The sequence below is a fragment of the Lissotriton vulgaris genome, chromosome 9, assembly GCF_964263255.1.
Source record: "Lissotriton vulgaris chromosome 9, aLisVul1.2, whole genome shotgun sequence".
NCBI lineage: Eukaryota > Metazoa > Chordata > Amphibia > Caudata > Salamandridae > Lissotriton > Lissotriton vulgaris.
This window is the reverse complement of record NC_141697.1, coordinates 976374284-976402084: the sequence shown is the minus strand read 5'-3', so window position 1 is coordinate 976402084 and position 27801 is coordinate 976374284. Positions and strand designations below refer to the sequence as shown.

Below are 27801 nucleotides of genomic sequence, written 5' to 3'. Positions count from 1 at the left end.
TACCAGACTTGTGGTTGTGTTGTGAGCTACTCAGAACTAAGATCCCAACACCCACCACATGCCAGAACATAGGTGGGGTGACCTTTAGAACAGAAATACAGGAGGGATTCTTCTAAGTCAGAATACAGTCAATCTTAACATTTTTGAGGATATCCAAGTACTGTGATGCCGGTTGCCACAGTGCACTGTGAAGACTCTGTGGATGACTCACCACTGCTTTACAAAAACATACAGAGGACCAAATTAATGGAGTTGTGCTGCTGGGAGTTCTGGAGTTTTCACAGTCATGGTGTACAGAGAGGAAGAAGGTGGTGGATCTAATCCACTCTTGGTTTTTACTTTAAAATTCTGCCACGTCTGCTCATATCGTCTAGCTTAAAATCCCAGACAGACAAAACTATCTACAATTTGTATTTTACTCCGGCGAAATTACATGCCTGGGGAAAAAGGATATATGACGAATGTCCTAGATGCGCCTCAGGTCCAGCTACCCTTTTACACATGTTTTGTGAATGTGATAAACTAACACTGTTCAAAACAATGATACTTGAATTTTGGGAGGAGGTGTTTGGACACAAAGTAGCGGACTCCCCCACCCTTTACATGCTTGGGTATGATAGCACACTCAAACTTAATGTGGAGGAAGAGCAATGGTATTTATTGGCACCGCTGTGTATAGAATAATACTCGCAGCTCGTTGGAAAGACTCAGACCCGCCGAGCTTCCAAATGTGGTTGGCTCGCTTTCTGGGTGTATTCAATCAAGAAAATGCTATCTATGCTACCAGGGGAAGGCAATCTAGTAGGCGGGGCAATAAGATCTGGTCACATATAACAACATGGAGTATAGGGTTTAGGTCTCTTTCACCATAGGTGGATGTATCCTTTTGGGTATTTAAGTATTGTTATATATTCTAGGTATAAAATGAGATGCATAATGTAATTTATTTATTCAGTATGAACTCCGGAAATTTCTTTTAAAACTACCCGTTTTTTTTTGTTGCTTATATGTAATTCTTTCATTATTGTACAATCATGTACTTTCTACTTCTGAATGACTTCTGTATTATATGAATTTGATCATTAAAAAAAAAGGAAAAAAAAAATTCTGACACTAGTCGTATTTTTTTAATCTGTAATACACATAGGACTGTAGGTCTCAGAAGGCAAAGAAAGAAAAGGGGATCAGTGAGAGTTAATGATCATACCTGGTGGCAGTATGTTAGCTATGCAGGGAAGAAACCATATAGAACAGAAGGGGGGCAGAGAGGAAAGGGATATCCTCTAAGAACATTAACAACGCACAGGACATTACATGATAGGCGTGAGTCTCTATGCCCACACTAGATTTCACTTTCCATTCTAGTACCTGTAGGTTTTTTTGTTGCATGATTATAAGTACCACAATGCAAAGAAAGATGAAAGGTGGATAGGCTACTGAGGCAGGGCATGGGAAAACATCGTAGATGGGCTTGGAAGATTGCATTAAGGATTGTTGTCAGCTGTTAGAATTGGGGGTCTCTGGTTGGCGCAAGTATTCACAAGTGACAAGCAGGGACCCTCTCCTCTAAGTCAGAGCGAAGGATGACCCCTTAGAATTACCCTTGCTCACCCTCTAGGTGCGTGGCGTGAGCAGCCAAGGCTATTCTTCAGGCGTTATTGGGTTAAGCATTTGTAATCACACACACAGTAAATGTACCAATCTCCCCACAAAAGGACACCAGGCTGTGGATATGTAAAAATACGTCTCTTTATATAAAAATATCTCTATGCAGGTAAGAACTTTATCACAAGACCAAAATAACGTTTTTAGCTTAGGCCACAAGATTGTAAAATAATGGCAATCCTCTTTTTGGTTAGTACGCTGCTTCCTTCTTAGTCTATTTTTGGCTTAAAAATAGTTCTCTTAGTTCTCTGTTTGTTCATAAACTGGTTTAGGTAAGTTTGCACCCCTCTGGTGCCTCAGGGACTCGATCATGCACTTGGTAGCATTTGGTACGCTTCGGTCGGGTGAAATCCCGGCACCCCTTCCAATACTCACGCTTCTCGCGTGAGCCGGGGTACGCGACGTACTGCTCCTGACAATGAAGCGTACGGGCTGTCACACGGTTGCGCATCCGCTACCCAGATGCTCCGAGGCTCGAGTGCGCTTCAGGTTGGAAAGGCGTCACGAGGCACGTCAAGACTTAACCGGGCTTCGGGTGGTCACAGTGAAGCGCACAGTTGTGACGGGGTGAGATGTACCTGGACCACTGGAGCGACGCACAGGGCCACGGGGAAAGAAGAACGTTGCGGGCCCCGAGCCCGAGACAAGCCCTGTGCCCCGAGTGATTTGTACGGTTTGCAGTGTGTTCCGGACCACGCGGCGCGCTCAACGAGTGTGCGATAGTCACGGAGAGTGCTTGGGGGTCTTTTCAAAGGCGGACGATCTCCGTCAGGCGCGGTGCAGCACGGGAGCCCTCAGCACGGACTGTTCCGAGGGAGGGTCCCTTCAGGATGCAGCGCGGCCTCTACTGGGACGAAAGGGCAAGCAGGGCGGCTGGGTGCAACGTCAAGCACGGGCGGCCGTCCAGGCTGTAGGCTGCTCTCGGGTCCTGGATTCCGGCGGGAGGGGGTGAAGACGCGCTCAGGCACTCCAGTAACAGGCGGGGGCAGAGGAGCGGCCGGCCTTAGCCCGAGGGCAGAGAGCGACTCTAAACAGTGCGAGGCTCTCACGGGCAAGCAGGCAGGCTCCCGGGCACCACGGCCCTAGGAGGGGGCGAGAGGGCGCAGACTTCACCTCCGGCGGGAGGAAATACTCGGCCTTCGATATCAGACGAGCCAAAGCACAGAAGAACCCACTGGTCTTGGGGTTCAGATCAGTGGGCAAGCTCAATCAAGCCCCTGGAGAAAGTTTCAAGCACAAGTCAATAAAGTCTTTCCAATAAGTCTTCTCCTCTCCTTCCTCAGCAAGGCAGACAGCAGGCCAGTCCTTCCAGCATCTTCTTCTCCTTCTAGTTGGGCAGAGGTTCGTTGTGGGAAACAGGATCTAGTTTCTTGGGAGCAGGGCTCCTTCTTTTATACAGTAATTCCTTTGTTCTTTCAGGCCAGGGGGGCCTTTGCATAGCCTAATTCAGTTTTGAAGCACTCTGTTGTGCTGTTCCTGGCTTTTCCTTTCAGTGTGAGGGGCAGGCAGCATTCAGATGACAAGTACAGCCAGGAGTACCTTGTTGACAGTCTCCCTCTTCCTGGGCCAGGTGTCGGGCAGAGTCATCAGTCGCTCCCCAGGGGGCGGAGCCAGCATTGTGGTGGCAGAGCACAGCCCTATTCAGAGTCCAGGGGCACTCCCACCTCCCACTAAGGTGTAATCAACTGAATCTACCCTAGGATTAAGTGCATCTTTTGTTACTTCATTAGAAGAGGTGGCATTGGAAACAGTTGAAACATCTATCAGGCCCGAAGAGATTGATGTGCCGTTAATAACAAAACACACAATAAGTCCTAGTGATAATCCTCTTCCTGACCAGTTAAAGAAAACCGCAGGAAAAGAGGCCCTGGGAGTAGAAGCAGGGAAGGAGAAAATTGCAACTCCCCATAGTTCTGACCCGGCTTTCGGTAACGCACTTGAGGCAATAGTATCCTCCATCGCAGCAATGAGGGAAGAGATAAGGCAGGACTTTGTGGTCTTCAAAACTAACCAAGCTGAGATAAGGGTAACATGTGAGGAGTTGAGCCAAAAGGTCGACAGTCTGGGCGGAAGAACGGAAATGCTAGAAAACTCGGTAGGCGTTTTGACCGCAAATCTGGAGTCAGTAAGCTCTAAAGTACGTACCCTCCAAGGTGAAGGTGAAAATATGAGAGAAAGGATCGAAGTCTTGGAAAATTATTCCAGACGTAACAACATTCGTCTCCTAAAAGTTCCAGAAGGGAAAGAAGGTAGCGATCTGAAATCTTTCATAGTACAGTTATTAAAAAGCTCTCTCACATTGGGAGAACCAGCTGAGGTGCTGGATAGAGATATCCAGCGAATTCACAGAGATCCGTTCCGTCTAAACCCAGCAAGAACCAAACCGAGGAAAATCTTAATTAACTTCTTGACCTACACGCTCAAAGAAAAAAACTTTGAATCTTGCCTTGAAAGCAGGCACTATGAAAGGCCCTGATTTCTCGTTTGAAATACGATCGGACCTATCCAAAACCACACTGGATAGGCAGTGGGAGCTCGGAAGACGCATGGACTCTTTTAGATCACTTGGAGCAACAGTACAAATGAGATTCCCTGCATTCTTAAAAGTCATGTATAACAATAAGATGCACAATGTTAAGTCTATACATGATGCTGATGAATTGTTAAATTCTATAAAAGACCACGCTCAAATTCAGGCTCTGGCTCATAAATAAATAAACCAATATAGCAAATCTCGGAAAACGAATAATAATACAAAAAAAAATAATAATAAAAAAGGGAAATCGGGTTAAATAACCAAAACCAATAAATAAAAAGGGGAAAGGAGACTATAAAAAAAAAAAGAAGGGGAGGAGAAGGGAGGGGGAAAATAAAAACAAACAAAAAAATTAAAGAAATGTACACATACACAGATATATGATATTGAAGTAATCTATAGATCAAACTTTGATTTGAACCTTATGGTTTAAAACTACATCTTATCTTTAGTAATAAAATCAAGCCTCCCATTTTTCTTGTCCTTCTTTGTTTATTTAACAGAGGTAGCAATGAAGAGTTAAAGGAGACTGCGGAGTGACGTATATCTGGCTGAACACCAAGCCAGAAGAAATAAGGGAGGGTTTCCAAGGGGGTGGGGGGGAAAAAATGAAAAGTCCTCATTTGGGAAACCATGTTGAAATTCCAACCATAATTTATACTCTTAATCACATACGTGATACGTTTAAAATAAAAATAATAAACATAAAAGCTTTAAAGAAAGGGATGGAAGAAAGATGCCACATAGAAACAAAAATAAAACATGACAACAGTTAATTATATGTCCTGGAACGTAAATGGCCTGCGCGTGAGAGGGAGAAAAGAGCAAATGTTTTAAATATCTAAGGGACTCTCAGGCGCAGGTCATTGTGTTGCAGGAAACACACCTTCTTAAGTCAGAGGCAGTTAATGTAATGAAAAAACAAAGGTGGATAGATAAATTTTGTTCCACAGACCAAAATGCAAATATCAGAGGAGTAATATTTATATTAAAAAAATCAGCAAAAGCGCAAATACAAGAATATAAAGAAGATAATACAGGGAGGTGGCTAATAGTTAGAGTCTCTCTTGATGGACAAATGAGGACATTGATAGGCTATTATGGCCCTAACTCAGATGATCCATCACACTTGGACGCTGTAAGAGAGCAATTAATATCAGTACAGGAACCAATAATTTGGATGGGAGACTTTAACATTGTTTTACACCCTAAACTAGACAAATCTACTAAATCTAGAATCTCTAGTTCTGTCAGATCTAGAAATACTCTTAAAAACATTATGACACACCTGGGTCTGGCGGATTTATGGAGAGAACGCGCCGGCAACAAACCCGGTGTGTCTTTGAGAAACAGCCGATTCAAACATAAATCTAGAATCGACTATGTCTTTTTTAGTTATTGTCTAAACGATATAGTAGAGTCGATCGACTATATACCATCACACCTCTCAGATCATTCTGCAATAAAATTTGCTTTAAAATCTAGTAATCTGGCTAACCACCCTTCTTGGTCTTTTGATCGGACACTGCTGTTAGAGGGTGAAGAAGTCAATTTTCTCTCAATTGAATCTTTAGTCTTCTTTGATATAAATAAAGACTCCGCAGATCCAACAGCTGTCTGGGAAACCTTTAAAGCCTTTCTAAGGGGGCAGATCACTAACAGAGCCTCCTATAGGCGGAAAATATATATTCAGAAAATAAAAAACCTAGAACAGGAAATGAAACTTTTGGAACCTAAGATCGATCCGTCTCTAACAACATCTGATGATCATGAAAAAATGGCTGAATTGAAATCTCAATTAGAAATCCCTTTACAGGAAAGAATAAATAAAAGATGGGAAGCAAGTAAATCCTCTCAATTTGAATTTGGAGAAGCTGCAGGGAAGGTACTAGCGTGGAAAATAAGAGCTGAAAAAAACCTCAATTACATCAGAGAAATTAAGATACCTGGAGAAGCAGAAACAAGATCCACTAGCTCAGAGATAGGAAGAGCCTTCTTCGATTTCTTTGAGGAGATTTATAAAGAGAATCTCCCTAACGATCAGCAAGCAAGGGATAGTTGGCTAGAAGCCATAAACCTCCCGGCTCTATCAATAAGCCAGAGCAACCTTTTGGAGGCTGAGATCACTGAAGACGAGGTGAAGAAAGCAATTCGCCACTCTAAAAAAGGAAAGGCGGCTGGTCCAGATGGACAGCCTGGAGAAATTTATAGAACTCTTGAAGATATAGTAGCCCCAGTGCTCACGTCACTTTTCAACGGCATATTGATACAAGGGAAGCAGCCCCCAAAAACCTGGGGAGAAGCAACAATCGTGCTTATCCCGAAACCAGGGAAATCAACACTGGACTGTGGGTCATACAGACCAATATCATTACTTAATAAGGACTATAAACTCTTCACAACTATAATATCTACAAGACTGGCTAGTGTCATTGGAAAAATCGTTCATCCTGACCAAAAAGGTTTTATCAAGGGCAGACAACTAGCGGAGCTTACACATGAAGCTGTGGGAGCTATAGATATTGCTACAGCTTTCTCTCTACCATTGGCCACATTAACCCTAGACACAACTAAAGCATTTGACAGGGGTAACTGGCTATATCTTAACGCTGTTTTGAACAAATTTAACTTTGGGGAGAATTTTCGTAGGATAATAAAACAGCTATATAGTACTGCTTCTGCCAGGTTACTGGTTAATGGATCTCTAACCGAACCATTTGATATAACTAGAGGCACAAGACAGGGCTGCCCGCTTTCCCCTCTCCTATTTAATCTTTATATTGAACCGTTCGCTCAGCTTTTAAGGGACGAGGCTAATATTCCATCTTTTAGCTTCGGAGAGTGGGAAAGGCGGGTAGCAATGTACGCTGACGATATCATGATTTTTACATCAGACCCAGCTAGAGCATACCCAGTAGTTAACCACCGGGCAGAAGAATTTGGAAGAATATCGGGATACGACATCAATTCCAGCAAAAGTGAGATAATGGTTTGGAACATACCCAAATCCAGCTGGGGGCAAACATATCCACATCGATGCGCTATTTGGGAATTAGAATAACGCAAGACGTGACGGGAATTGGGCATATTAATTTGGAAAAGATACACACTGAGACCAAAAAACTTTTAAAATCTTGGTCACATCTTCCACTCTCTACCATAGGTAGGGTGAACCTGGTTAAAATGTGTATCCTCACAAAATTCACCTTTATCTTTAATTCTATTCCTACTGCCTTTGACTCAAAAATGATTGAAAATTCACAAAAAGAAATAAATTCCTTCATATGGAACTATAAAACCACAAGAATTGCGTGGAAAAAGCTAAGGAGAAGGAGAGAGAAAGGAGGCCTTGCACTGCCAGATCTACTGTATTATTCATGGGCATTCCAACTATCACACACAAGAATGCTTTTAAAGATGCCATCTAATCTTGCAACTGACTCCATGTATAAGGCTATGCTAATCGGGGCTAATCTAACATCGGATAGTTTTATGTTTAAATTTGGATGTCAGAAATACTTCAAAAACATTAAATTAAAAATCGTACAATCATGGGCAGAAATATGGTATAACATCAGAAAGAAACTGGGTCTCTCATATTATTCCAACTACGCCCCCATTTGGGATTCACCAGGATTGCCACTTTGTCTGAGGGATAGTCTTTCTACCATAATTGAACAATCAGGTATTATAAGATGGGGTCAACTACTCAAAGAAGGCAGCCTTATAACCTGGGACGAGTTACACGAATTGGTTGGTGTAGGGCTGCCAAGATTTAAATATATTCAACTAAATAGTTGGGTGAGATCTCAGATTTACCTAGGGAAAATAAGCTTAACGGAACAAAACTTGGTGGAAAGAGCTATGGGGGGAAAGGAGGTAACTACCTGGTATTGGCAGTTGTTAGAGGAAATTGACGGGGAATTTTAACTCCCAGACGATCTATCGAGAACGGCAATTGGTACCTCATGTGAGGAAAGATGGCAAAATTATTTTTCTCTACTCTACAAAACAGTAAAGCCTTCATGGCTAAGACAAAACCATCTATTCTCTATACATCGTGCATATATAACCCCACTAAAACTATCTAAATTCTTACCAAATAAAAAATGCAATAAATGCAATTGGCCAGGGGCCTGTGACATACATATGTTTTTTGAATGTCCAGACATCCAGAAATTTTGGATCAATGTGAAGGAAACTCTAAATTCTATCTTAAATACACCTTTAGAAATAACCCTTTCTCTCGTAATTTTTGGATTGGAAGATAACATCAAAGGATTGGCAAGGTCCTTTCTCTTCTACGCAATTTTGCTGGCGAGAAGACAAATTTGTATAAATTGGGTAGAGAAAACACCTCCATTACACTCTCGGTGGCTTTCCTCCTTATATGAAACATCTAAAATGCACCTTAAAAGAACAACTAGTAAGAGGCATATGGCTTTTTGGAACCTTTTAATTAACTGGAGATAAACCCGTTTTTTTTATTTTTTTTTCCCGGGTCCAATGATTATGCCTCTTATACTCCTGGACCAGGGTCAGTCAAGTCGTGTTAAAGGTCCTACAGGTTGAAAGATACCTAGATTGAGTAAAACATCTGTTATTCTTCTTATGGGACATCTCTACTACCAATATATCAAATCACGTCTAAAGCCGTGCAAGGTGGTTGGTATGCTCCTTATTGAAGAAGAGGCAAATAAGGACACTTTAAAAAAAAAAATAAAAAAAAAAGGTGTAATCCTTGCATTAACCACCTGTCATCCCCCAGCCCTGTCACTCACACAACCCAGACAGCAGATACACATCCTAGCAGAGGCGGGCTGAAATGGTTAGGCAAGCAAATGCTAACTTTCTAAAAGTAGCATTTGCAAACACAGGATATTAAAATAAACTTTACTAAAAGAAGTATTTTATTATTCTGAGTTCAGGCATACCAAACTTGACTTTCTACCATGTTCCCTGGGCCTGCTGGGATTATAGGGTGTAATAATTCCAGCAGCACATCTTGGCCTAAGAGAACAGGTAGCCTTACAATAGTGAAAAACGAAATTGGCTGTTATTCACTATTAGGACATGCCACACACATCAGGGCTTGTACTACCTTACACTTACAATGCACCCTGCCCTAGGGCCTACCATAGGGGTGACTAATATGAAGCAAAGGGAAGGTTCTGAGGCTGGCAAGTGTGTGCACTTGCCCAGCCAGCATGACACTACCAGACTGCTCGCAGGTCCTGCAATGGCAGACCCTAGACACATCTTAAGGCTGTTTCTGTGGGTGGCGCAACCAGCGCTGCAGGCCCACTAGCAGTATTAGCATTTACAAGCCCTGGCACTCCTGGTGCACTTTACTGGGGACTGACAGTAAATCCAATGAGCCAATCATGGAAATCAATCACATATACCTTTTGCACAGGGAGAGCATATGCACTTTAGCACTGGTCAGCAGTGGTAAAATGCCCAGAGTCATTAGACCAACAAAAACAGAGAATATTGGAGGAAGGCAAAAAGTTCAGGGATGATCCTGCCAAGAGGGCCAAGTCCAACATCAGCAGAGCAAATATGGCTACAGTGTGCAGCATGCAGAAAAGTATTCACATCTACTGTAACATTGTGGCATTAGTGCTATACCTTCTCAGCCTGTGTCTTGTCGGCCTGTGTTTTCTCAGCCTCTGTGTTTTCGGTCTCCTGTGCCTCCTCGATCTGCGAGCTGTCTGCCGATGAGTTTTTGCTGCTGTCTGACGCACGTTTCTTCCCGCGACCTTTATAACAATGAAATGGACACGGAGAAATGGTTCAATGCCTCACAACGTCTTGACTGTTATTAAGGAGGAGAGAATATGATTTGTTGAAATATAAGACTGTGTTTAAGAATCTTCTAAGAAATTGAATGTATTCTTCATTGAAAAGTACAAGTGTTCACCAATTTTTCTCTGGAACGGACGCATCATCAATAATCTCACATGATTAGACAATAAAGTATTAGTAATAGCGAAGGCAAAAGTCACACAGAAAATGACAGGTCCAACCATTCTAGAAACTGTCATACATGTGCATGTTGGTTATATACATATACACATTACATACTGGCGGTTGCCAGTAGGTAGTTATAGTTAGGACCAAGTTCCCATAGGAAGAGCATTTTTTGTTTTGCTTATAACTTTGGCGTCGTTTGATGAATCTTCACGAAATTTTCAAAACTAATTCTTTGTTCATATCAGCTCCTATGTTGAAAGTTTGGGGATGATTCGTCAAGGGGGGCTGAGAAAAAAGGGGGGTCCCAAAACGTGCTTTCTCCATGCAATTTCCATAGGAAACTTTAGACAAGGCTACAGGTCGAACGGGTGAACGGAATTACCCCACATTTGGCAGGGAGAAGGGTCTTGGTCTAGAAAGCACGCTTTTGTTTATTTGGTGTAAATCCGTTCAGTAGTTTTGGAGACATATCGAAATATACAGATATCGGTATTTGGGAATTCTGCCATCTGATTGGCTGAGGTGTTACGAGAACAAGCTTGCTGCTTATTGGCTGCGAACGGGCACAACTAGGAAATGTTGGCAGCCATTTTGTGTTTCCGTTGAAGCGAGTAAGGGGAAAAAAGGGTCATAAAAGTAGGCTAGAGGAGGGTAGGAGCGCTATGAGCTCTGTTGGGTGGTTGGGGTGTGCAATACAGGGAGTGTCAAGCGAAGTATTTACCCCTACCGGTGTGAAAGTTCTGTTTTGCCCACAGTGAGATGGTGCTGAGGTGAGGTGCCGGTACACTCGGGGATCAAAGTGTGCGCCTAAACAGTGAGCTGAGTGCTGTAAACTGATGTGCTCTGGGCGCTGTAGCATACTGGCCGCTGTAGCATAGCTGTGCAGGTGGTGTTAGTATGCGTTTAGACTATAGCGGGAGTGGGAAGCAAACTATTCACTGGTACTGGTCTGAAGACTCGGGGATGAAACCGTGAGCGGATTGCTGTAAAGTGATGTGCTGGGGGCGCTGTAGGATACTTGCCGCTGTAGCATACCTGTGTAAGTAGTGTTAGTATGCGTTTATACTTTACAGGGAGTCGGAAGCTAACTATTCACCCCTACGTGTCTGAAGACTCGAATGCAGTGTTTTAGCAAGCAGGAATAAAGAAATAATCGTGAAGAATATAATGCAAAATGTTGCAATGCCACAGAAGAGAAATGATGAAATCAGGTTTGTCTAAGAAATTGGCTGTGTGTAATAAAGCGATGAAGTCTGAAAGTTATATAAAAAGTGTCTTTATTTAAGTGCCATAAATGGACCCACTGGTGCAAGAGCTAAGGCATCCAGCTGAGACAAACTCCAACCGCTTCTGCTGTATTCAAACGTAAGCTCCTGCATCAGTGAATTCCACATTACATGTTACAGTTCCATGTGACATAAACAAAACCTATTAGACTTGAATGACTTTAAAATCTATAATGAATATAAAGGTAGGATACGATTACCACATGTATCCTTTAAAAAAAGAAAAACAAATTACCAAAATGTAATCATCAAACGTCTTAGGTACCCTGGTACTCCTTTTTTGTAACACAAAATTATCAACAGTAGAAGAGTCAGCAATCTCTTTTGCAGTAGATTCAATCTGGTGCTTGTCAGAATTGGTAATAGTTCTACCCACATCGGAACATTGAGGTGGAACACAAACATTGCGCTCCTGAGAAGCACATTCGGTACTCTTCTCGTCAAACCATACATTATTGTCTTCAGCTCTTTCAAAAAAACATTCTTGTGCAAAGAGCTAAGGCATCGAGCTGAGGCAAATTCCAACCGCTTCTGCTGTATTCAAACTGATGCTCCTGCATTAGTGAATTCCACATTACATGTTACAGTTCCATGTTACATAAACAATAGCTATTAGACATGAATGACTAAATTTTATAATACAAATAAAGGTAGGATAAGATTACCACACTGTGCCAAACAGTTCCTAAACAATGTCATGTTTTTTGATCTTGTGAGCAGAGGCTGAAGATGAGTTCATTTGTGTGAGAGGGCTTCATGGATAACAGGCAGGCAGATAGAGGTGTGCACAAAGAATAGACATGGTTTCAAAATGGATGTAGGGTTTAGACTAATTTAGCAAGTAAATAGCGTATTTGCATAGGACATACATCACCCATCCCTGGTTATGCTGGAGACGTGAGGGGCAATAATGAAAACAGAGTTCAAATGCCTGAGCATACTTAGAAAGTTATTATATGAAAATAGTTCAATTGAAGTGTATTAAAAAAATGTATAGGAAAAAGTAAAAAAACATTTAAAAAATCAATCCAAGAATAATATGAATGTCTTACAAGTCTTGGAGATTGCAATACGGAAGTTCTTCAGCGGCTTCAGATGCGTAATGTTCCAAGAGGTCATTGTTGCCGTTGTGCGAGTATAGCAAAGCTATCCAATTCATATCCTCAAGGGGACAGTAATGTTCCTCGAATGTTGGAGCGGAAATTTGAATTGGCAGGCAATCTGTGATGTTGTCAAAGGTTGCACGTTGCAGGAGATCTATCGCGGCTGCGCAGAAATCCCATTCCGCCACAATACCTCTTTGAGTTGCATCCGCCATTGCTCCACTGCCCGAACAATCAAGTTCATGATTTTCAAGATACTCCATTACCTGCTGGATATCGGGAGCGATTGTTGGGATGTTGGCAAGGCATAGATCCATTCGCCAGTCGAATGGGCAAATTTTGCAATAAAAATATGGTTGCACGCAGATTGCATATGTGTAAATAAATGTAATGTTGTAGCTGGCTCCGATAATAGATAGAGGTAGGCAGCCGAAAAGTTGTTCCATTTTTTCACGGTATTGATGTAGCTTCGCGTAGAGGCGTATTCTGTCGGACATGGTTGTTACCACAGGGAGCGCAGCCATTTTTTACAAGTAAAAATAGTAGTAGCATGGCCGCAAAGAGAGCAAGAATTATGGGCACTGTTCCTGTTATTCCAGAGATGATCGAATGAATGAAGTTTGGTATTATACCAAAAACAGTTTGAAAGCCTATGACAAGGCCGGAAGAGACCGTGTTAAAAAAGTGTGCCAGACCTTGAGTGTGAGATGTGTTGAAAATTGTGTAACAATTCACAAAGTGTAATGGGAGGTTCGTATTTAAAAGGGACTGTATTTTAGTTTAAGTTTGTGCTATCTGCCGTTGATAAATTTCTTTTGCAGAAGTGAGGAACACTTCTGTTCTGAACAAAAGCGCTTTCAGTTTGGTTAGTTTAATGAAATCTGTTTTCAAAGTAGGTATTGAATGCCAAGTTAAAGTTTGGGAGTTACTTTGTATGGGTGGGAATAGACATTGCCACAGGAAGTTACTCGGTTTGAAACAGTAAGGACATAAAGTATGCCAGCTCACATTCCGTAGGAGTGCATGTTATTGAGAAGCAGATAACTGCAGTTAGAAAGCTGTGTGAATGTTGGTCTGATTGTGGGAGTTGGCGTGCTTTTAAGAAAGCACGCAATATTGGGGGGGTGTAAGCTTAGAAGCGTTGTGTGTTGGACTTTCTTGGATAGTAATGAATGACTGCCATTGTGGTCGCACATTTCACCTTTGAGAAAAACTTCTGTATCCTCTTTAAGACAGCGATATGTAAAATGGGAGAAACCACTGATCGTGAATAAACGCGCTACCTAATATAATCACATACAACATGACAAACAATATGTACACCTAGCAGACGCAACCATACTACGTACTGTGGGAACCGTGGCTAGCCATGTACACAAACCAAACATGGCATGGCACCTCTGTCACACAATGCAGAATGCGGGGAGAGATGGGAGCAAAGTATGTGCGAAGGTGGCAAGTGATTCTCGATTATAAAAGTATACAATGCAAAGTGTTGAGGGGATGTGCCGGACAGACTTGAGTATTGAGAGCACAGACATGTACATGTCAACATACACCGATGGTTTATTGAGTGAAGTAGACAGTGGACGCAAACATGATAGTACAGTCAGTAGGGAAGATTACGAAAACATAGCGCGTACGTGCCCCCTCCCCCCAAAATCTTTAGCGTAGTGGTCTGGCTCAGCGTACGCAAGGCTTGCATAGGGGTATGAATAAAAGGCATGTTTCTCTGAGTGTGGTTTTGTTCCGGAATGGCGAATGTGTCTGCCAGGTCTGCACAGCGTATACCGCCACGTGTTTGACACTGTGAGCGAAGGTGGCTGCGTGAATGATGCTCTCAGCCTGCTGGTACTAAGAAACCGCCATGGACACTGCAACGCATATATGCCGCACAATTCACCTTTCGACACCGCAGTATGTGAAAGAGGGCCCACCATGTGCCGGCGGAAGCTCCTGGGCTGAGGTCTGCGAGCTCGGAAGGCTCCTGAGATCAACGCTGGCTACCGCAACACAGGTACACATCGCCCAGCCTGAGGCCCATCACCGTGGAGTGCTCTGTATACTACTAACACAGTCGTCCAACAGGTACCAACAGTGGCACAGTGTCTTGATGTCACAATCGACGATGTTAGAACTGCATCTGAGAGTGGAGATTAAGGTACTCCCTTCGACCAGATGCAACCAACTCTAGGCCCCAATAGTGGAACGGTGTCTTGATTCCACAATGGATGATGTTAGAACTGCATCTGAGAGTGGAGATGAAGGTACTCCCTTTTACAAGGTGCAACCTACTCTAGGTCGCAACAGTAGAAAGGGGTCTTGATCCCACAATGGACGATGTCCGATATTACTTGCTGCTTGGTTTTACACAACTTCCACCGTTGAGGTGCTTCAGACTCTGTGCTTCCGTAGCTAACTTCTGCACATGATTATTGTGCTTGGTTGACAGCAGTCAGTGTAGTACACAGCAGTACAGCAGGTACGAACAGTGAAACGGGGTCTTGATTCTATGATTGAGGATGTCAGAAGTTAAAGTCTCTGATGATTTGTGTGTACCCCCTCCGATCAGGTGCAGCCAACTCTGTGCTTTCGAATCCAACGGCACGTGGCTGTGAGGCGTTAAGGACCACTGCCTCTGGCCTACAGTGCGGTCAGCAGGGCTCACAATTCAGATCGAGTGGGGATTGTTTAATTACAGAATCCAGTAGTCAAGTACCTACAACGTCTATTGAAATATACACAACATCCTTATAGTATACTTGCTTGAAGAACTTTTTTTAGATGAGTTATAGGTTCAGTACAATGACCAAATTCATCTTGCAAGTTCAAAGGAACACTGTATAGTCTAAACTGTAGACATCAGAGATGGCAATTCGAAATGTTTTGCTTTATTTATTGCAGACTTTGCTGTAATTTATGTTGTTGAATTTAGTGACGAGGAAGTTCAGAAAAAGTATTCATGGATGTCTGTGTGAGTACTGCCTTCAATTTACACTGCAGATAGCAGTGTTCACAATTCAGATCGAGTCGCTATTGTAGGTGGCGCAGTCCTGTAGGCAAAAGACATTGCTCCAGTGCGCCCTGTCCGCACCAGGCATACGCATCATCGCAGGCTGCGCACACGCTTTTTGTTGCTTCGTATATTACACATTGAGCAGCTCAAGTCAACTCCACGTGGCTGTAGGCCCTTGCTGACCGCTCTCTCTAGCCTACACTGCAGACAGCAGTGTTCAAAATTCAGATTGAGTCACTATTGCAGATGATGAAGTGTTGATGGCAACAGACATTGCTCCTAGTACGGCCCGCCCGCAGCACGCATCGTCGCTGGCTGTGCACAAGCTGAATGCTTTTGATGTGGCTATCTGAGTGCACTAGAAATGATGAACTCTTTATGATACAATCTTTTTGTGTATTATTTCAGATCTATTGCCTGTGTCTCAGTATACCACAAGTTGTGGTTCTTTTACGATATAATTTTTTCTGTATTATTTCACAACTACTGTCCCTACCTTACTGCAGCACAAACTATTGACTCTTTTATTATTGAATCTGTGTGTGTGATCCAATGATTAGTGTTGTAGTTGATGCTAGCAGCAACCATTCCCTGAGGGCTGGTTTCCACTCACCCCACACGCATCCAGCACAGACGTCACTGAATATGTGGCCCTGGTAATAAAAAGAAGTCGAGGGCACGTGCCCGTACCCACTTCCACTATCTATTTGTGTGTTCATTATCTATGCATGATACTGCCCCTGGGCTGTACTACATTACATTATGCTGTGGGCAGTGTATGCAACCATGTTACCTTTGGCAGAGGGGAAAACTTTGGTTATGTAACTTTTAGGTGCATGGCTATCACAGGTGGAAGGCTACTTTACAGACCATGAATATTGATGAAGATGATGGTTGCATGTTGTGTGTAGTGTAAGATATGTGTACATAGCAAAAAGTTTTCAAAAACAACTTTAAGCAGAAGAGATGTGTCTCATCAAATGCTGTAGAGAGAATGACTAAAAAGGGTGGCGTTCTCCAACTGCTACAATGGGAAGTGTTATGAACTAATCAAATGCTTTTTGTTGAGTTCACTTGGAAATCATGCACCCAGCGCGCAAGGAGATCGCACCCAATGCGATTTTGAGAAAATATATTTACTATCATATAATTTTATTACAGTTAGAAATATATAAATGTTTAAATATTTTAGATTATCGCTTGCTCTCATATACACTTTAAAGTTATTAGATATAGTTTTGAGACAGAAAACAAAAATGAGGGAATGGTGTACCCGGCGCAACACCATACGTCTATGACGTAACACAGGGCCTGGCATGGTGCGCTCGTCGCATACGCAACGCGCGCGACCCCATATGTACATGATGCAACGCGCTGCTTGGTACTGCGTACCCGTCGCATACCAAAGTAGCAGCTGGCGTGACCTCATTCGTATATGTTGTTACGCGGACGGCGGTGCCACGAACCCGTCGGATACGAAATGAGCATCATTTACGAGTTTAGCAATATGGCGATAGGGTTTGCGTGCTGATGGAGCTTGGTGCACTACTGGTACAGGACTCTATTTTTCTCAAAATACAAAAAATAAAATGATATACATATTTTATTTGAAGATATAAAACATTACATCATTTTTTAAGTAAAAAAAAAAAGGATAATAGAGTTCCAAAATATTATTTAAAACATAGAAAAAATATAGGTTTTACACATATTAAAATATGAAATTAAGATTTTAAAAACCTTCGAAATTCACTGAAAAAAACATAGGTTTTACAGACGTTATAGTTAGGAATTAGCATTTAAAAAACATTTGAAATTCACTAAAAACCCATAGGTTTCAGGGACGTTATAGTTAATTGGACATTTGACTCATATAAAACCAGAGAAATTCGCCTGTTAGAGTTAGTTGAGCTAACTATCACTCGCACTCCCGGAATTCACTGCTGATGTCGTCACATATTACATCACTCATGACTTGGTCAGTCACATCACTGATGACATCACCGAGGTGCACACTATACCTCATTTTAGTATAGTATATACAGAGCCATCTTCCTACACCGGTCAATTTCACATAGTTAAAATTTTTAAATTGTCATTTTTGACATCTGCGCACTCCTTGTATGCAACAGGTCAACTCCAAAACAGGAACCCAGAGTCATCTTCCCGCTACCAAAGGTAAACGTGGGCAAGAGTCTACTGGACAAGTTACCCTGAAATCATGCTCCAGTTGTGTAAGGGTCTGGTAATGAGAGAGTGTCCCTTAAAAGCCCATGGCATTTCACTGTCTAGAATAGCGCTTCTTCCAAAAACTCCCATATTGTAGTTTTTTAAATTAAAGGAGACTAATACTGTCAGCCAAGGTTCAACACACCACTCACCTCTGACCTTCGCTGTCAGGTTCAGATCTTTACAATAAATTATGAATGAGCATAAAAGTACTGCATCAAAGTTAAGTTAATTTAATTTTCACAGAAAAATCAATTTTAATTGTGAGAGCGCTAATCTTCTAGGAAGACTGAATGGGGATAACGCAGGGTATATGCGTTTGCTTACCTCAGAGTTTCTGCTCTTTTCACTTCTATTTTACGGATCCAGCACTCATTCATTTGTATTTGTATTTGTATATGTCAGCGCTTAGAGACCCCGGTGGTTATAACGCGCCATATAAATTAAATAAATAAATAAATAAATAAATAAATAAATAAATTTGCCTATTTCCAATGAGCATGCCAAACAGATATGCTGTTTAGGATTTGGAGCTATTGTGACATATGGCATTAGTGGCATTCTACTGAGATGATTCAGGTAGTGACAAATGGAAGAGTGAAGACAGTGTATGAAGTAAAATACATTATTATGAGAATCTGAGGAAATGGCTCTGAAGCCAGTAGGAAGGAATGCTCTTTTACAGAGTCCTAGACTGCCATCTAAGTACATTAATTAGAGGAGCTTGTTTCCTTGGCACCCATTGGGATCATCGGGGGATGTCAAAGGGTCACTTTCAGGAAGGATTCAGATTGCAGGTCAAGAGGGTTTGGTGCTACCAAAACAACTTAGAGGGAGATGCTCTTGTTGGGATGAAATGTCTTCTGCATGGCTCTCAAGATGGTGCTACCATGCCCTGTATTGAATTCTTGACAAGTAACTGGAAGGTTCGGGGGATTTTTACCTTAGTGAACACGTCAATCATGCATGTCCATGGAGGTCTCCATTTTATATTGACTGCAACCCTAGAGCTTGGCCCGGAGGTCGACTGATAGTGGCAGTAGCATTAATCTATAGTCAGGAGTACCTGTAACCCTTGGGAAGGGTTGCATACAAGCTCCCTCCAGGTAAACTCTATGCAGTTTCCCTTATCTGGGTTACTGTGGCCTTTATCATGTCTGGGATATGCGTGTTGAGAGAAAGTGTGTTCACTGGATCGGTATGGATTGGTAGACATTGTGTTTAAGGCAAACCAGGGTAGTGTATGTTCTATTGGGCATTCCAGCTCCCCGATTCCACTCCCTAATCATTGCTGAGACTCCGTGGGTAGGGGAAGTACCTGCCCTTACCTGTGTTTAGCTCAGACTTTCCGTTTGCTAGGTGATGTCCCTGGCTTGGAGTTAATTAACATTCCTCCCTGGGGATAGTACACACAGGTATCAAGAGACAGGGGAGGAGGTCAGCAGGCTCTCCCCATGTACTATTCAAGCAGTAAACATACAGGAATTATGCTGTCAGAATTGGAAGTTCACCCAGGATTCAAAGGTAGCAGACCCAGTGTTGCATCAGCATGACGTTCAAGGAATGATAAAAGCGTGGATTCATTAGCTAGTGTGTTGTACTCTGAGGTAGAAAGTAGACACAGGTAGCCAAGTAGATTTAACATGTACCTTTAATCTGTAGACGGTTCAAGTACATCCATATGGTTGGTAAGTACAACAGACAGGTAGTCCAGGTAACAGGTGAAGTATAAGTAGATTAGCTAGTAGTCAAGGCAATAGTTCCAGGTAGTATGAAACCCCTTGTAGTATCAAACCCCACCAGGAGCAGCCTGCCTGCTGCTCAGCCCCTCTCTCTCTCTCTGTCATTCCTCACTCACACAGACACCCAACATTCCATGCATCACTGCATTCCCAACATTCTACAGTAAACATGCGCTTTGGCTGAGCAGCAGGAAGAAAGGATGAATTGTAGAAAAAACAGTAATTAAGCAGGGCATAACACATCCCTTTCCTTTTAAAAGAAAACAAAAAGTAACAATACTGCAAAAGAAGAACTATACACAGAAATGTACAAATGCAAGAAATAGTTCAAAAACCCAAGGATGTGAAACAAAGCAAACATCACGAGAGGGTCAGAGCTATTCAAAACAGAGAGAATGGATGCTTTACAAACAACAATAGAGTAAAATAACACATCCTCTCCCAATAAATATAAAGAACAAAGTTCCTTGTAGATTGCAAATGACAAAAACAAACCTGCAACTACAATCCCTTCTGAAAGAGAAGAAAATCAATAAACAAGATTCCTCACATAAGGAAACTTACATTTGCTGTGAAAGAGGAGTTAAAAGCCAAACTTCCACCCCTCATACGAGATACTAACACTAGGGACAGTGATCCATAAAGTCCAGTAAGACTTTATACAAGAATATGGGAACAAAAATTATGTAAATACACCCTGTGTAAGGGAACCGAACCCATAAACCCAAAACCCACTAAGTGTAATGGTTGCATGTAATGCTGAATGGAGAAATCCCCCAAAACATACCCTGCGTAGGAGTTACCAAACTAACAAGTGTGAATGGGAATCGTACCCATGACTAAAACCAACCTAGTGAAAGGGTTACCTGTTATGTTAATCGGAGAAGACCCCGATAACCATACCCCACGTAGGGGTTACAAAACAAACTAGAGTATGTGAGAAACACACTCATGAACTCAACCCAGTGTAGAGGCTACGTGCTACATTTATCACTATGTGAAAAGAGCTCATAATACCCACCCCTGCGTAGGGGCTAAATGTAACACTTTATGCGAAAAAGGAATAATTCCTAAACGCATGCCGTACCTGTTAAGGGAACTGTGAAAGATGAATAAAAGTACCAGCAGCCAGATGAGGGGTGACACAGGCTTTATTGGTGCCAACAATAACTTATTTAAGAACTGACACACGACCCCAGCCACAGGTGACAGGCTGGCTCACGACGTCTCTCCAGCCCCCCCTCCGTAGGCGCTCACCTCCGAACGCTCACGGCGGTGGCATTCTATCACGTCACCGCGGAGTGCACCAAGAGGCGAGGGACGGGGCAGGGGGTGACGAAAGGTCAGGGCGGGAGATACCACACATCCCCCTTCCCTACACAACAACCATATAACAGTTAAACATCATGTTGGAGTCAGACAATTTTCTTCAAACTAGGTCACATATTGTTCTGGGGAGTCTGACCACCCTTCGGCTAGTACGGTTGGCTGGATGGGTTAATTCGTCACGCTCCCTAGAGGGCTGTTCACCTTGTACAGGGGGCTTTTCTCTCCTTACTTCCTCCTCTACATAAACTCCCTTTGGGGGGTGGTACCTCACTACTCTTCCCAAGTTCCAAATTTTCCCTTCCTGGGTCTTCACTGCATTCCTGAATACTTTTACAACCTTGGTGGGTCTGCTGAACCCCGACCAACTCGCCCTCCCTGTAGGTGCTCTGATTTTTATGTCGTCGCCCACCCCGAAACCCACTTCTCGGGTGGAGTGCAGCCTATCGAATCTCTCTTTCCTCTCTAGCATGGCTTTCTTCTGTCTATCAAGTGCTGTAGCCTCACTAGAGTGATTAGTCCAACCTTTCTGCCAACTCATCCACCCTGGTGAAAATTTGGTGTTAGGTCTTCTCGCTTTGAGTAGTTCAAACGGGGTTACACCCGTCGTCTGGTGTGGAGTTAGGTGATAGGCCTCCAGACGTTTCATAATTTCTCCCTTCCAGTTCAAGCCGCTAGTCCTGGCTAGTTGGATGCTATCCTTCAGTGTTTTATTGAAACGTTCTACCATTCCATTAGTTCCGGGGTGGTAAAGTGCACATCGCTTGTGTGCTATCCCATGACTTTCGAGGAACTCCTTCATCTCCTTTGAGCACAGCTGAACTCCATTGTCTGTCAGTATACTGCTTGGTGATCCTTCTCTGAGGAATAGTTCGAGCAAGAACTCGATGACAGCTTTTGTGGTGATCTCTGGCACAATCTTCACCTCTGGCCATCTTGAATACAAATCCATCAGGACTAAGATATATGGTGTGCTTGTTTCTCCCGTTAACGGGCCTATTATATCTAGCGCCACCTCATCCCACGGTCCTGAGGGAGGTGGCCTGCAGACCATATGTGGTGTATGTTGTTTAAAGACCTTGTCACTAACTGTGCACGGGATACAGTCCCTCACTTTCCTTTCAATGTCAAGATCCATGCACGGCCACCAGTAATCCTCACGCATCCTCTGCTTAGTCTTGGTGATGCCTAAATGTCCATCGTGGGCCAAATCAACCAGTCGTTCTCTCACCGCTCTGGGTGGGATCAACCTTGTACCCCTGAACAGACATCCGTCCTTCTCAGAGATCTCTTCCCTGACCATCTAGTAGGGGCATAGTGCTTCGCTTTGCTTGTCTTCAAGTCTCCACCTTTCTTCTTGCTCTTTCACACATTCTTTTCAATAGGTCATCTGCCTCCAAGGCCTCCTTCCACGCTTCCTCACTTATGGCCCCTTGGGTGATCACGCATACATTTTCTGTTTGGAAGTCTTCATTTTCTTCATTCTTGAAGTCTTCGGGTTCGTCTTCTGCCTCACCATTTACTAGCCTTGAAAGGCAGTCTGCAGCAAGGTTCTTTGTTCCGGGTACGTATTCAACGCAGAACGTGTATTCTTGCAGACTTACAACCCAATGCCTGATTCGGCTCGATATCGCGTCGAGTCCCTTCTTGGTAAACACTTCTTCTAGGGGCTTGTGGTCGGTACGCAGGGTAAACTTTGGTACCCCAGATGAAGTCTCTGAACTTGCTCATGGCCCAGTGTGCCGCTAACGCTTCCTTCTCGATCACCGAGTAGTTGGTTTCCGACTTCCGTAGTGACCTGGATGCAAAGGCTATGGTTTCTTCCCCCTTTGCACCAACTTGAGAAAGGACCGCCCCAAGTCCCTTTGAGCTCGCATCTGTGGTTACCATTGTCTTCTTGTTGGGGACAAAAGCTTTCAGGCTGGGGGCTTCTGCCAGTGCTTTCTTCACCTCCTCAAACTCCTTCTGGCATTCTTCGTCCCAATTGAACACTACATCTTTCTTGAGCAGGCGTCGAATGGTAAAGGTTCTGCCAGCGAAGTTCCTTACGAATTTACTGTAGAATTCTAACATTCCCAAGAAAGACTTTATCTCCTCTTTACTCCTTAGCGGCATTAAGTTCGCTATGGTGTTCTGTAGCTCAGCTTTAGGGCGGATGCCATCCTGGGTCACCGTGTCCCGAGAAGTCCAGTTCGTTGCACTCGATCCTGCACTTTTCTTTTTTTACTGTGAGGCCTTGGTCCTTAAATCTCGCCAACACTTCCCTTAGTCTTCCATCATGTTGTTCGTTGTCTCTGCCAAACATAAGTACGTCGTCTTGGTAGCACAAGACTCCAGGGATACCCTTAAGTATGCTCCCCATGATTCTCTGGAACACCACTGCAGCGGAGACCAGCCAAAACGGCATTCTCTTGAATTTGAAGGCACCCATGGGCGTCAAAAACGAAGTTAGGTCCTGTGAGTCTTCATGGAGCCTAATCTGGAAGTAGGCTGAAGTTAGATCCAGCGCTGAAAATACTCTCGCACCTTCCAGCATGCTCATCATCTGCATGATGTTAGGCAGGGGGAATTTATCCACAACCACTTCCTTATTCAACGCCCTGAGGTCGATGCATAGGCGGACAGATCCATCTTTCTTTCTTGCTGCGACGATCGGCACGAGCCACTCTGTTGCCTCCACCGGCTCTATGACCCCCAGGCTGCACAGCTTCTCCAGTTCATCTTTTACCGCTCCTTGAATAGCCAGTGGTAGGTTCCTCACCTTGGCTACAACAGGCACTGCGTTTTCCTTCAGCTTTATCATGTGTGCATAGTTCTTCAGGCACCCCAGCTTGTCATTGAACACTTCTTTGTATTCTGTCTCAATGTTGTCACTGGTTCCCTGTACTTCATGGATCAAGATCTGTGGGTTTTTGTTTGGATCCAGGTATATGCCTAACTCCTTTTGTGCTCTCCACCCCAGGATGTTGTCTCCCTTGGATGACACGTACACCTTCTCTGCAGTGAGTCTACCTCTGTATTCTATTGTGCTCCAGAAAAAACCCTTCATACTAATGGGTTGACCACTGTATCCCCCTAGTCTAAGGACCATTCTGTTCAACCGGATCTTGCCTTTTGCCACACTTTCAAACTCTTTTGCATTGATTATCGTGATTTTGGAGCACAAATCAAACATGGCCTCAATGCTTGTCCCCCCGATCTCAATGTTGTCTTTTGGGCTGTTGACCTGACCCGACCATCTATGATTTATGACCCAGATATGATTTATGACCACGGCGATGGCATGTATGATTTATGACCCAGATATGTTGTATGACATGTTTATGACCCAGATATAATTTATGGGATATTGTGTTGACATGTATATGACCCAGATATGATTTATGATCCCAATAAAACTGCGGCCAACAACCACCACAACAACTACGACCTGGTTGGCTAAGTTATTGGGATGCCTGGGGTATGGGTCTTGGGGTAGATACTTCCCCACGGTATGGGGGAGTGCGGGGTTATTGCAGAGGCCGCCGCACCCCCCCGAAGGGGGGGGGGGGAGGCTCAAGGGCCGGCGCCTTAACCCACGCCGAGCCCCAGTGGAGGAACCGGTTCTGGGCGCCCAGAAGCGGCAGGAAGGTTTAACACCTCACAAGGGAGCATCCTGTTGGCACCAAGGAACCCCCAGCCAATAGGGGGTACGGCATGGTACAAACCCCCCAATGGGGGACCAGCTGCACGTAACGGGCGAGCAGATGGGGGGGATATAAGCCACCGCTTCCCCCAGATAGCTCCTAATTTTCGTGGAGCGGGGGAAGCGGCGCACCGGAATTTTTGGACCCACCCACCCACACCTAGGAACCAGCAGTTGTCGCAGTGCTGGACAGCAACACAAGCATCGGCGGAAATTGTTACTACGGATGGCTAAGGAGACACACCAACAGGGCGGTGTGTAGAAGTAGGCCACTCATTTTGGGATGCCGCACGGCATGGTGAGGTGGCCGGGCCAAGGAGGGGAGTAGCGAACGGAGACGGCGCTCGCGGCCCAGACCCGGCCGGACGGCGAGGCACAAAAAGGTAGCGAGTTGGGCCTAACTCCTTGGAGAAGCTACCCCTCCCTACACGCAAAGGGCGTGGGTGACCAGCCAAATGGTGGTCCCAGAGGTAACACGACAATGAGGACTACCAAGGATCAACGAAAGAACTGGTTTGGTAGGCGTGCCATCTACGAACTGAATGTACCACGAGATTGATCTGCACAATATGATGATTGATATGTTTATGACCCAGATATGATTTAGGACAATGAAAACGACATGTATGATTTATGACCCAGATATGATTTACGACAATGATGATGACATCTATGATTTATGACCCAGATATGATTTATGAAAATGATGACATGTATGATTTATGACCCAGATATGATTTATGACCACGGCGATGGCATGTATGATTTATGACCCAGATATGTTGTATGACATGTTTATGACCCAGATATAATTTATGGGATATTGTGTTGACATGTATATGACCCAGATATGATTTATGATCCCAATAAAACTGCGGCCAACAACCACCACAACAACTACGACCTGGTTGGCTAAGTTATTGGGATGCCTGGGGTATGGGTCTTGGGGTAGATCCTTCCCCACGGTATGGGGGAGTGCGGGGGTTAAGGCCTGCACACAACAGCATAATTCAAAAACATTTCCTTCCACTTTTTCCATTGCATTACAGGTTCCCCTGGGCTTACTAAAAACATCGGGGGTGGCGTTACATTCTGCATTTTACTTCACAGGGATCACTAACATAAATATGATGCTACTTATACTATCAGGGTTGTCATAACCACATTCAACAAAACTCCTTTCCTATTTCGAAGAAATGTATTCTCTTCTCAGAAATGAGTTAAAATTTCGTGTTGCTTGATGCATCCACAAGATGGCAGCGTTGATCAGGTAAAGATTACCCCTCTGAGGTACAGATTCCCCACACTAGCGCAGATGTTAGTGTTATTTTCCCTTGAAAATACAGTACAGTGGGGGAGGAAGCTCCTCCTGTTACAATCCAGTTAATGAGTGGGCTACTTTGTTCGCTACTCGACTGCAAGCAGAGCCCAGATAAGGCGAGATGGAGAAATGTTCCCTAGCTTTGCTTCCGCAGGGGTTGTCCGGGAGGCGGGGAATGATGCAAATAATCTTTGGGAATTTTGATGTTGACGCAGTCCATTCACGTCGCACAGCACAGCCTCCACCACCCGCATGAACTCCTTCTTCACTGATCTTCCGTTCTGTCTGTTACGTGGGACAGCACACTCCTCTTGCTCCACTCAGTTTTTATTCCTTAAGCCCAACGTACATTTGGTTATATTTCCACGTTATTTTTTAATGTTGCCAAGCAGACTTCTTCACATAACGCACAAAGCGAACGCCACTGTCATAGCGGGTTGAGTGGTGAATAAAGATCCCCCATTCGCCACCTTCCGTTTCATCAGTCGCTCTGCGCTTGACTTCTTACTTGTACATCGCTTGCCAAGGTGCGCCTAATCAGACACCGTTTCTCCAGTCTTCTTTTCACTACTTGTTACTCACAGACCGGGTATTCCTTTCTTCTCCCGACTGTTTTCCTCTCCACTCGTTTTTGCCGTCCTCAATATCCTTCTTTAGCTTTCCGTGTTGGGGTTGCGTATGCCTGCTCCCGGTCCTCGTCGCCAGTGTGAAAGATGAATAAAAGTACCAGCAGCCAGATGAGGGGTGACACAGGCTTTATTGGTGCCAACAATAACTTATTTAAGAACTGACACACGACCCCAGCCACAGGTGACAGGCTGGCTCACGACGTCTCTCCAGCCCCCGCTCCGTAGGCGCTCACCTCCGAACGCTCGCGGCGGTGGCATTCTATCACGTCACCGCGGAGTGCACCAAGAGGCGAGGGACGGGGCAGGGGGTGACGAAAGGTCAGGGCGGGAGATACCACAGGAACATTGTAGTGCAGTTACCCACTAAAAACAAACTAGATCAGGACGTCCTTTGGGAAAGAAAACCCAAACTGTGGAAGCTAGAACATATAAACTGTAAACCTAAATCCCTCAGCATGGTTGCTGAACAGTACATACACATTGTACAAGCAAAACAAAAACATTTCTGTAGGAAAAAAAACAAAGGCTACACCGATGAGCAATCTCTCACCTGAACTGTGTATACACACTAAATTTGTGCACACCACCCTACAAAATTTAGTGTTGACTGAGAAAGCCCGTGGACAACGAATCCATAATGCAAGACTATCCAATAATGTGCGCCTGTGAGCAAGATCAGTTTTGAAAACACCGCTGCTGCCATAAGTCTCTCAATTGATTTTAATCAATCTTAAAAACGGTTAAAAATCGATTAGAAGCCTGAACAAGCATTTACAATGCAACGGTTTCGCCTTTGCAAAAGTTAGAGCTATGAAAAAAGAAGGATAGAAGAGGGAAGAGTCTAGAAATGGTTATTTGGAAGATCATAGAAGTAAAATGAGGTTTGGGACAAGTAAGAGGGTGGAGGTAGAGCATACTACATGGTCACAATATCACAACTGCCCTCTTTTCAGTATCTGGGCCCCATTCTGTCCTGTTCCTGCTGCAAAAAAATGTGGAAAGTACAATAGACATGAATCTCCCAATGGGCTGCTTGTAATTTCTTTCAAACATATTTTAAGCTTTTTAATACGTCAGGTCCAAAGCCAGTTATGTTCTTTAAAATGTGTAGTTACATGTAGAAAGATCCATGTACTGATCTCAGCAACTCACTAGTTAACAACAAATATTTCCTTCCCTTATCCGCTAATGACTGACACATTTCATGCGACGAAAGTTCCGGAGAATTTGAGAAGTTATTTATTCCTTTAATTCCGTTTGGAGTTTTGCTTGGGAAGATGATTGGGT

At 43.7% G+C, this 27801-nt stretch overlaps 1 protein-coding gene across 1 annotated transcript in view; it reads right to left on the bottom strand.

Annotated features, from left to right (window-relative positions):
- The window catches only part of FANCD2 (FA complementation group D2), a 1101131-nt gene that overhangs the window by 631319 nt on the left and 442011 nt on the right, over nucleotides 1-27801 (bottom strand). The window contains exon 28 of the mRNA XM_086938826.1: nucleotides 9833-9963. Within this exon, the coding sequence (XP_086794952.1) occupies nucleotides 9833-9963 (131 nt within the window). The remainder of the gene's footprint in view (nucleotides 1-9832; nucleotides 9964-27801) is intronic.